Source organism: Vanacampus margaritifer, chromosome 2, assembly GCF_051991255.1.
Source record: "Vanacampus margaritifer isolate UIUO_Vmar chromosome 2, RoL_Vmar_1.0, whole genome shotgun sequence".
Taxonomy (NCBI): Eukaryota; Metazoa; Chordata; class Actinopteri; order Syngnathiformes; family Syngnathidae; genus Vanacampus; species Vanacampus margaritifer.
The window spans coordinates 9142402-9154685 of record NC_135433.1 but is presented as its reverse complement, the minus strand read 5'-3'; the positions used below and the strand labels follow the sequence as shown (position 1 = coordinate 9154685).

At 37.7% G+C, this 12284-nt stretch overlaps 1 protein-coding gene across 1 annotated transcript in view; it reads right to left on the bottom strand.

Annotated features, from left to right (window-relative positions):
• Positions 1-5050: 5050 nt before the first annotated feature.
• Positions 5051-12284, bottom strand: part of kcnn1a (potassium intermediate/small conductance calcium-activated channel, subfamily N, member 1a) — a 100910-nt gene continuing 93676 nt past the window's right edge. The window contains exon 9 of the mRNA XM_077558075.1: positions 5051-11069. Coding sequence (XP_077414201.1) covers positions 10764-11069 — 306 coding nt within the window. The 3' untranslated portion in view covers positions 5051-10763. The remainder of the gene's footprint in view (positions 11070-12284) is intronic.

Sequence of the window (12284 nt, the reverse complement as noted above, 5' to 3'; positions counted from 1 at the left end):
GAAATAAATTTAAATAAATAATGATGATGATAAATGAACACTTATCACTTTTTGGAAGACTCCTGATGGCGTTTACAGTGAAAAAGGGAGCCACGGGAGCCATTTTCCAAAACGTTTGAATGTCTTTTCTGGATTGCCGCACGTGATAACAACATGTGCACACGCAGTGATACTTCTAGTCCTGACACATGGCTCGAGGCATGAAGGCAAGAAAATCCTCCTTTCTTCCTTCCCTAGCAAAAATGAAGCTACTGTACAGCAGCCGCCTCATTTCTATCCCTTCACTCTTCTTTCGTTCTTGACACACAAGAGATGGAACAGCAGAGAGAGAAATAATAACGGAAGCCGATATAAATGACACTCAAAAAAACATTTAGTGGAATGAATAGATAGGCCCTTCACACCCACTCCGCACCTCTAGCTCGGTGTGCATTATGGGAAAAAAAAAAGGCTGGGAAGCAAGATCAATACTTGTATTTTCTGGGATTTCTCAAGTGTGCAGCAAAGCCCGTTTTTGCTGCTGGTGATAAGGCAGGGTTCGAGGCATTATTCAGCTCCGTGCTGCATGTCCGTGCGCGGACACACAGGGAGAAGAACACGCCGGGCATGGATTTAATAATTGGCTCCCCCTTTTCTGCCGCAAGCTGTCCTCAAAGGACCTTTGGACAACCTGGGATGATCCTCACACTGCAAGAGAACCTCCCCCATTTTCTCCAAAGTGCAGCATTCTGAGCTTTTTTTTTCTCCCCACAAGACCAAATTTGAGGTTTTTATACTGTGGGTCTTCGAGGACTTCTCTGCTGGCCCAAACACTTTCAGAATTACAGATCTACATTTAGAACTTATATGAAATAATGCTCATTTATTTCCAACAGTTTTTGTTGTCTTCATTTCCTAGCATGTCTTGGCTTTGTCCAATCAGATTTCAGCTTCGATGTGTTGCTACGCAAATATTAGTTACCCAACAGCCTCACTATCTCAATTGTTGGCGTCAACCACACACACCCATTGAAATAAAGTTGATTTTTTTTTTTTAAACCAATCACATTTAGAGACTAACCAAATATTGATTTACAGTGGAGGATACTGTCGGCATTGATTAAAAAATTATTTTCAAGGCGCAGTTTTAATGAAAAACTTGTCTTTTTTTGAGGCTAGGTTAACCAACACTGCTGCTAGCTGGCTTGTTTCAATATGGAAACAGTTTTTTTTTTTCTCTTCCAGAGCTGTATGTATGAGCGCAACAATTAGCTTACACCTGTCCTTCTCAAATAGGGGCCAGGGTGAAATGCCAGGGCACATGATTTTTAATATTTTTTTTTGCCTTACTAGAATAAAGTGTAATTACTAGGGGGGTGTCAGGTGATTAAAAATTTTAATCGGAATTAATCGCATGATTAGTTAATAGTTAACTCACGATTAATCACAAATGTTGTATCTGTTCTAAATGTACAGTAAAATATTTTTTCCCCAAGTTTTCATATTCTTGTTAACATAAAAGAGAAAAAAATGTTAAAGTAATAGATCTATGGCTGCTTCTTTTAATTATTGATAAAGTAATTTCATAATAATTCATGAAATGGAGTTAAAATTACAAAGATGTACTGTACTGTAAAAAATGAGCGTTATTGATTTGTGTCGAGGTCATTTTCTGCCGCTAGATGGCATAATTGCATTTGTAAGACTTTGGTGGCAGCTCAGTGCATTTTTCTTTTTATATTAAGAGCTATCTAATCTTTGTTGATGAAAATGTTTCTCAGTCCTGTCAAAGAAAAATAATTAATTAATATTGTTAATAATTGTAAAGATAAAACATCTATTGATTGTGATCAACTTGAAATGAAAACAGTGAAAAAGATAGCTATGGGAATTTCTAAACCACTTACAAACATCGCCAACTTAGCATTTCAAATTTCCGAATAAAATGAAAACTGCAAGCATTATTCCAATCTACAAAGCTGGGGACAAATACAAATTCACAAATTACAGGCCTCCCTATTACCACAATTCTCTAAAATTCTTGAAAAACTTTTCAAAAGCAGATTCATAGAAAAACATAAAATACTTTCTGATAGTCAGTATGGATTTAGAACAAAACGGTCAACTGCACTAGCTTTAACAGAACTTACTGAAGAAATGACTGATTCCATCGATAAAAAGAAACTTACAATCGGACTGTTCGTTGATCTACAAAAAGCATTTGACGCTATAAACCAAGATATATTGATTAGTAAATTGGAGCGTTATGGTATTACGGATACAGCCTTGAATTGGATCAGAAGTTATTTACAAGAAAGATCACAGTTTGTGGAGTTGGGGGAATTTAAAAAAAAAATTGGGATATAGTATGTGGTGTCCCTCAGGGGTCAGTGTTGGGGCCAAAACTGTTTATATTGTATAATAATGAGTTGTGCAACGTGTCTCATTTATTGAAGTTTGGGTTATTTGCAGATGACGCAACTATTTTAGTTTTTTTGTTTTCTATGTTTAAAAAATATATATTTTGTACACATGTACTTTTATAATCAGTTTGTTTTTTCTTTATATGCATGTTCGAAATAAAATTGAAAAAAAAAATCTTTAAAGGATCTTTGTGCATTTTGTCACTTTTTTACTCACGACTGACATCACTGGCCCAAAGCTTAACTGCAGCATCTGTGTCAGACTCGCTCATGGTGCGCGTGCCAGTACGTGCATGAGCTTAACTCTTTGACTGCCAGACGTTTTCAGAAAAGGGATGCCGTGGGTGCCAGCCGATTTAAGCATTTTTGACTGATCTTTCAAGGTCCACAGAAAATCATGTGTTTGGACTATGGAAACACACATACTACCAAATGAAAGATTGTACTCTCATCTTTCATCAGAAAAAAAAGTTTGTTTCTACCTTATTCCGTTTTTCAGTAATCAACAATAGAAAATGGTTAGTTTCACCTCTGTTTTGAAAAAAAAAACGTCTTTTAACGTCTATGGCACTCCTCCATAGGATTTTACTAAACGTTATTTAACGTTTTTGGCAGTCAAAGAGTTAAGTGCGGGGACGTGCATGACATCACCCTCTACCACTCCACCCCTCCCATCCCCCCAAAAAACTGGCGTGTGCAGGGTCCGCACACTCTACTATAAAGGGAAGATAAAAGCTGATAGGTGCAGTCAGAGTAAAATAGTCAGGGCTCTTCGTACTCAACTGGGCATTGGTGGAGCATGCATGATGTAGAAAAAGCTTTAATGCACCTTTAACATGAAGTAACTTGTGAAATTCTGCACTTTTGTAGAATTGTAAAATACAACTTGACCCCAGTCTCCACAAATATATGTATTATTATAATTTTCTTTACTGCTAAATTTTGACGTGTTTGCTGCATTGCGACTGGAATTCCCCCAGTCCAGGTTTTCCAAGTAAGGAGCAGTCATTAATCGTGCGTAAAAAAAAAATTGTGGTCTTAAAGGAACTTTAAAATAACTCAAAATTAACCCCCTAAATTTTCTAGTAATTACATATCCATGCAGTAGGTGGCAGTGGTGCTTTCATTGTCAGAGAGTGCGCAAGGAGTATTCTCTCCTCTGCTGTGGTGTACTTCGAACAGACAAATGATACTTGCGTTTGTTTTTTTTTGTACATTATTTTGCGAGGTGATGGTGGCTTAGGTCACTTAAGGTTGGAAACTCACCGCTTGCCGCTGCGTCTGACTCGATGATAAAAACAATACATCATGCAATTTGGCTCTCATGGGACCTTTGGGGTTGTGGAACAACATGGACAGGGTGACTGACTCTGCCACTCTGCTGGGATATCGGACTGGTGCCAGCTCCCTCCTGATTTGGCTGTAATTAACCACGCTGAGCCCTGTTTGTACATGTAGACATGAGGAGACGCTTGTTATTTGACTGTGTGCGTGCTACGGGTTTCACCTTGGAACAGGGCCTCAGCAGCTGTCTGTCCTCTGATACAGCCGTCGTGTTTATATCAATACAACCCCACCCGCCCCCCTCCCCCGCAATCCTGTTTAACAGTAGCTGATGATCAGAGGTCGTTATTACCAGGGTTGGGAGGGTTACTTTTATTTTTAAATATTCCGTTACAGTTACATGTTACCTGCAATTTTTTTTTAAATTAGTAACGTAATCCAAGTAATCCATAATATTAATGTAATGTAACTTGATTACTTTGGATTACTCCAATACTGTGTATGCTCATGCAGACAAGATAAAAATAAATATCACCACAATATATATTCTATACAATGTGCCCTTGCTATTTGTGGGGGGTGATAGGGACCCGGGCAGCCTACAAATAGCAAAAATCCTTGTGTAATTAAAAAGCATGGAGGCTATAGATTGTTTGATTGATTGATTGATATATGCTGTTTTCGAACTGTCACTGAAAGCATAGATAGATAGATAGATAGATCAATCTGGATGACGATGCATGACATCAACTGCAAAATTAACTTTTAAGTTTAGTTGTGTATATGTTGTGTGTGATGTTTAAATAGTGAATTGGTGGGAGGAAGATTTGTTTGGAAGGTGTAACTCACATTATGGTTGTAGGCTAGCGGACTAGCTAGCAAGAAGCTACAGCGCGTAGCATGCCGCTGGACTCTCAGCTCAAACTTTCGCTCCGAGTAAGTTCCCGTGAATACCGATCGCCATTTCCTCCTACCGTCTGTGGAGCTTTTTTAAAACTGCCCGCGTGTGGAGGACACGACTAGTCAATTCGTTTGTCCCCACCTCTCTCTCTCTCTCATCATAGAAATTGTAATCCTCGAAGTAATCCCCATTTTTAATAAATGTGACTGTAATCTGATTACATGTTTTTTCCTGTAACTGTAAGGGAATACAGTTAAAAAAAAAATTGTAATCTGATTACGTAACGGCGGTACATGTATTTCGTTACTCCCCTTATGCTCATACTACCTTTTTCTCTTTTAAAAGTGTGGCCCTTATAGTCTTTCAACAACTCTCACAAGAAACAGAGAATATGTGGTTTGATTATATTATTAGTGTGATGGAAGGGAAATAAATAAATACAGAGAAGAGATTTCAGAGCACGTATCATTGGGGAAAGTCTTTAATGTTGTGACCTTGGTCGTCTCTCCTTGCTAGGACAACAGTTGAGCTGTAAAATTCAAAATCAGCAAAATGCATACAGAGAACACGTTCAACCCATTTGCCGTCCGTTGAACGTCGACGTATTCCTGTGCTACCGCGTACATGATGTATCGTGATGAAGCCATGTGCGCAGAACAATAGATGCGTTACATTTCATTTTGGGTGAGTGTTATTGTTCAATGGAGGTGTGTTGATTTCCTCTCAGGGAGATAAAAGAAGCGGATCTCTTATCTAATGCCAATACAAGCCGCTGACTTTTAATATAAAATGTTTGGTGTTTTCGAGAGGAGAAAATGAGTCAGGTATTTAGTTCTGAATCAGTGTTTTGGCCGAGCTTTGTATGTCATACAGTTGATCTAAAAAGTCTACACACCCCTGTTCAAATGCCAAGTTTTTGTGATATAAAATATGAGATCAAGTCATTTCTAACATTAATATGACTTATAACTTCAACAGCTAATTCGATTTTTTTTTTTAAATGACATAACGTAAACAAGGCATTGTGGTTGCACAAGTGTACACACCCTCTTATAAATAGGAATGTAGTGTGTTCAAAACTCATGTTAGAAGGGAGTCACCACATACCTGTCGCCATTTAAATTGCTTCTGATGAACCTCAAAGTTCAGATGTTCTAGTGAGCTTTTCCTGACATTTACCGGTATGTCATTACGTCCTACATCATTTTTCAAAGGCATGTGTCAAGAGAAGAGTACAGAAGAATCATCAAAAATATGGCACAATTGACATTACCAAGAACTGGACATCCCTGGACGACAAAACGAAAACATATATCATCACTCATCATCAATACTGAAGGAGCTGCAGGAATTTAAGTACAAGTGACAACAATCGGCCATCTTCTTCATGTGTCTGAACTTTTGGTGTAGTGTCAAGATATTGCAAACAAAATAAGAACACTTGAAATTTCCCAAACACGTGTAAAAAAAAAAAGAAAAAAGCACAAAAACTTCAGGCTTCTGCTAGACAAGAAAATGCCGGGAAAAGCCTTCTAGAACACATGAACTTCATTTGGGTTTAATTAGAGACATGTAAAATGGTGCCAGGCGAGTGCTGACTTCCCTTTAACCCTATAAAGCCAAACATATCATATTAAATGCAAGACTTTTTGAGCCCTCTATTTCATGAGTATAATATTTCCCCCCGCCCCCGTTAAAAACCCTGGCGTATATGATCTGACACATTCATTGCACGGATAATCCATTAGGGGGGTAGTATCACCCAGCTGATGGCTTTTCCAGCGACCTTGCATGATCACCCCAATTGAGAAAGAAGAGACACCTATTCTTATTAATCGTTAGAAATGTTCCTTCTGATTTTTGGAAATACTAATATGTTTTCATATGTCTGTTTATTGTTATATTATTGGAAGTTTAAAATGTACGAATTTAAAGGATTGTGACCGGATGTATCACATATGACACGAATCAAAAGTCATATGTGAAAGTTGATTTAAAAAAGAAAAGAAAAAAAAAGTATTCATTGGTCCTTTTGAATAAACAATTTTTTATTGTTTGTTCAAAAGGACCAATAAATGATATTGTTGACAAAGAATCTACATTTTCTCTCATATATTTCATGGTTCAGGCTTTATAGGGTTAACATGATCTTAATTCATTCAGAACACAGCCAGCCACACCCTAGTTTTGAGAGGGTGTGCACACTTGTGCAACCACATTATCTCAGTTAATGTCAATCCCTCTTTTGGAAAGATTTTAAAAATTTAATTGCGATGTACAGGTTGTAGGTCACATTAATGATGGAAAATAAAATTACATGTAAAATAATATATTTAAAGCATTTGTGCAAGAATGTATCAAGAATTTCTTATATATATTGTTTTGAATAAAACATATTTGTAATATCTATTGCTATGTAACATCAGTAGATCACTAAATTGGAATATTGTGGAAAGCTGAATTTATGTAAGTAGTTCAATTTCAAAAGAGAACGTTCTGAGAAGTATTTATTTTTTAAATCTACATATGGGTGTCAATTCATTTGAGTGAAGTGAATTTTTTTACATTTTAATTTATTGAGGTTCACTTCTGAAAAATATCAAGTTCTTACTTTAGTTATTCTTTCATACTAGTCACATAAATCTTCCCTCTTATGCCACCCAAATTATGAATCGTGTCTCATCTCTGTGTTTTCCCTCTTGGGTGTGATGACACCAGACCGCCTTACCCTGTGTCACCAAATATTACACACTACACAGCACGACCCGAAGCTTCCCCCTGCTGTTGTAGTTATCGTTTCAGATTTGAGGTCTTCGCTGCAGGCCGTTTTGGAAGCCGCTTTTTTTCTGACTTAATGATGACAGATGACAAACACGAGGCTGAACCTCACCACGTAATAAGGAGATTGAACCATGAGCGGGCGTCAAGCCGCCTGCCATTAGCTGTCCTAAGTAATTGGATGACATTGATTGAAAGGGAGGCCGTAATGACGGGACGGATTCTTTCACACGGCATGGAGCAAAGGGGAGTGTAGGCGCAAGATGGGGCTCAAGGTGGTCACAGGGAAGGAGTCGTGCTTCATCACTTCCAGGTGAAAGGGGGGGAGGGAAAAAAAAGCTGATACTCATGCTTAATTCAGTTCCAATTATAAAAGACTGAATATGTTCTTAATTTGAATACGAACGAATCTCCAGAAATAAATTTATTTTTATTTTTATTTTTTATTTTAAATAAAATAAAATAAATTGAATACGCGATGGTGGGTCCAGAGTAGGGCTGAACAATTCCTCAATTTTCGAATTAACATGGTTTCAAATGGCAAAAGCTGCAATTTGTTAAAGGAAAAAAAAAACTAACAACCTGTGCTGCAGTAGGCTTTATCCGGTAGGCTTCATTTTATTGATTGATTGTAGGGGTGTGAATTGCCTAGTACCTGGCGATTCGATTCATATCACGATTCATAGGTCACGATTCGATACCGATTAATCCCGATACGAATCTATAAATTGATTATTGCGATTTTTTTAAAACTCAAATTTAGAAAATACAAATCAGTAAACTTGTACATGTACGCTCTAAGATTTGTATGAAAATGTATTTATTTATCTGAAAATTCAGGCTTATAAGTGAGCCACTGCATTTAACAAAGTTGCAGTCTGTTTCATGTTTGAACAGCACTGAAATCAAATATTAAGGCTTAATGTTCCATGAATATAACATTCTTCCATGCTTAATGTGTGAATCCTAACCCTAATTAAGATGTTTTGTTGAATATTTCCATAAAAAATGTATGTAAAAAATTCTATTCGATATTGAATTGATTTGAGAATTGCGTGCTGTAATATCGGGATATATTGCCGAATCGATTTTTTCTAACACCCTTAATTGATTGATTGATTGATATTGTGCCTTGATTCAGTGCTTAAGAATATTGTCAAGTTTATCACTTGTTTCATGAAATTCGATTGTTTTTCAAAATGGTTCAGCCCTAGCCTGGTGTCTCTCAAAAATAAAATAAAATAAAAAAATTGTTCATGTCAAACTATCGGGGTCATTTTTTTTCCTTTTAAATTATGCAAGTAATTAACTGATTAGAAAAAGAGGAGGATGAGTGTGCAGTGGATCAAAAAATGCTGAAGACGTCCTCATAACATTAAATGTCGAAAGAATGAACAGCAGGTGCTCTTTAAATTTGGTGGGGAAAAAATGTTGATAATAAAAGCCTTTTTTATTAAGTGATTAATTGCGATTAATCAAAATTTTAAGATGTGATTTAACTCATTACAAATTTAATTTAGCTGTAATATTATATATATATATATATATATATATATATATTTTTTTTTATTTAATTAAAAAAAAAAATTCTTGTATAACCAAACTCCTCATGTTGATTTCATGCGTTCCAATGGAGAAGCTTTCTGGAGCTTTTCCATGGCTGTGCGGTTGCTAGGCAACCAGCTAGACTCCCAATACTTGACTGAGCTTAGTCAAGAAGGACAGACTCATGCTTGCCACTCTTCAAATACAATGTTGTTACCCTTTTGAAATATGAAATAATGATAACCAGAAGCACGAGTTTTATTTGGATTTTTTTTGCTTTAAAACTGCAGCGGGACCAATTGAGTATTCCGTACCCATCAAAGTTTCTTCAGCACTTTTATTTGCGTCCTTTCAGAACTGTTTTTGTAACCATGGTTTTCCTTTGTCTTGTGTTTTTAAACAGGGAATGCATTACAGAATCACATTTAGTGCAACTCTCTAGATGCTAATAACAAAAAAAAAATCTGTGAAAAAAAGAAGAGACAAACGGAGAAAAAAAAGAGTAGTGGACATAATTAAGAATCCAAATCATCTAAATTCAGCAAGCCATCCAAGGAGCATTACGTTCGACTGTCATTTTTGCACAGAACCATGCAAGGGACAGGGTGTTTTTTTTTTTCTTTCTCTTTCTTCCCTTTCTCACTTTCTACCGTTTACACCAGCAGCCCTCAAGACATGCCATTATCTGGAGAGCAACGGGGAGCTCTAATTAGTGGTGCTGAGGAAGGTACACTACATTTTCCCACTGTTGTGTATGGGTGTGCAGCGTCGAGCTAAAAGTGAACTCATTTTCATACAAACACACATTAAACATACTTTCGCTCGCTCTCGGAACATTCTCCTTTTTCTTCCCCCCCCCCTCCACGGTGTTAGTATAAATAGAAAAGAAAAAAGGTTCTCAAAACAAGGTTGCTCAATGGAGGCCGTGTTATGCATCATTTTTAAGACGATTTCTTTTGATATTCGGAGAGGAATGTATCTGAAAAGGGAATGCAATGCTGTAGTCAAGACTGTTAACATCGTAAAAAAGCTCTGAAATTAGTAATTAAATAACCCTCTACTATTTATACATTCAGGCACTGAAAAAATCACATGTCAATATGTAACTAAAAAAGATAGTCGCTCTCATTTCTCCCTTGGTAAGAACAAGGAAGCTGAAACCTTGAAGTTGGCAATTGTGTAAATTTTTCCTACCCAGTAGTAATGCCATCGCGTCCCCCCTTTTTGCCCCCGCTCGTGCGGGGCACGTTCCCTCCTCGCCGTTTTAGTGCAGTCTTCAACGCTGTTAGGCCCCCCCCGACAGCTTTTGCCCTAACCTACGGGAAAGAATCCATGTCGGCAGTCTTTTGAAAGGGAAATCCAAAAGTTTTGTCTCACCCTCCTCACCGAATACCAGTAGGACGCACTGACACCCCCCCCCAACCCCCCGCCCACCCCCCGCCCCCCAGGTGGTTAAGGACTCTCCGGTGTGATAGCCAGCTCTCACCTCAGTGACCTCTGACCTCAGTCAATTTTAAGGGCTTTTACAAAAAAGCTAACTTGAACAGCCATACAATGGCTAAAACATAAACCATATCTCTACTTTATCTCAGTTTATCAGTCTTTTCTTTTCTTTTTTTGTTTGTCAGATGCATTTGTATTTTTTCTGGATCTCTACCCCAACCCCCCCCCCCCCCCCTTCCTCTCTTAGAGTTGCTCTGATCCAGTCCTGCGCTGAAACGCTCAGTCACAGCGGGAGAGAAATTGGTTTTTGGATTTAATCGGTGTTAAGGAGGAGAGGGGAGCGACGGACTCTTTGAGAGGGAAGAAGAATGAAGTGATGCGATGGATCTGGAAAAAGTACTCGTCGGAGGTTATCCACTATCGGAGGAGGTGTGCGGCGCGGTGGACGGCGAGCGCCGCCTGCGGGTGGTGGACGTCCAGGAGCGCTCGGAGCGTTCGGAGCGCTCCGAGGCTAGCGAGGCGGGCCGGAAGCGGTGAACAAAGCCGTCCAGGAAGTCCTGCTGCTGCTGGGTTATGGCTTGGGAGATGAGGCAGGGCAGCGCCTGCAGGCTGCCCGTCACCGAGTCCAGCTTGTCCTCCAACGTGCCGATTCGCTTGTCCAGCTCCTCGCTGCGCTCTTGGAGTTCGGACACCAGGTCGTACATCACGTTCTGGGTCTGAGTGGAGACGGGTGGGAAAATAGGGGGTTGGGTAAGTGAAGAGTTCAAATGGAAAACAAAAAAAACTTCATACAGTAATTGAGGCCAAGGTGAACTGAACGGAGTGTATTTCTGCTTGTGGAACGTTTCCGTGGCCCTTCTAGTGTCTGTGAATGTTTTTTGTTGAAGAATACCTGGTTTTGTTAGATTAAGGGTCAACAACCTTTACTGTCAAAAGAGCCATTTTAGGTCAAATAAAAAAAAAAAACTAAACAAAATCAGTTTGGAGCCGCAAAACATTTAAAGATTGTGATGAAGGAAAACAGTGTTTAGCTTTAGTCTAATTTAGTCTAAGAGATAACATCGAATACGTAGAGATTCGTTGTCTTTTACTTTTTTTATACTTCAGTTTTCATTACATTTTTAGACTTTTTGCCTTTCTGACATTTTTGGCAAAGTTTCTCCCTCTCTTCCTTTTTTGGAAATGTTATGGCTATTTTTGTGATTTATTTTTTATTTTTTTGCTATCAAATTTCGGACATTTTTGGCAATTTTGTGGACATTTCATGGTCATTATTTGAACGTTTTCTTTTCCGCATTTTCTGACTTTATTGGCAATTTCAAAGACACTTTATGGTACTTTTCTGCTTCTCTTCTATTGTTTTTGGCCATTTTATGGTTACTTTTTGAATATGTTCTTTTATGCCTTTTTTTTTTATCAATTATCTGACATTTTTGACAATTTCAATTACCTGCTTTTACTCTTCCTTTTTTGGGGGACATTTTATGGTTATGTTTTGGGCATGCTTAGGTAATTTTTTAAAAAACTTTTCCATCTACCTTTTGTTTCTCTTTTTTTGACAACTTTATTCATTTATTTATTTATTTTAAATATTTTTGCGGGGCTTTTTAGCCTTTAATTGACAGGACAGCTGAAGAGTTGATCGGAAATAAGAAAGAGAGGGAATTTGAATATTTAATTATTTCTTTTTTAATTTAATAATTCATTTAAAGACCAATTGATCTAAAAAAAAATACAATGCCTCACGACTATGCCTGGAAGTGTTCGGTTTAGGTGAACGGTATGGTATTTTTTTTATAGGTTTTAGGTGAACTAATAATTTCACACGCACGCACGCACATACACTTACTCACCCACATACAAAATAAAAAATAAATAAATAAATACATAAAAAAAAGAGAGCGCAATGATGATGATATGTCAAATCGGTA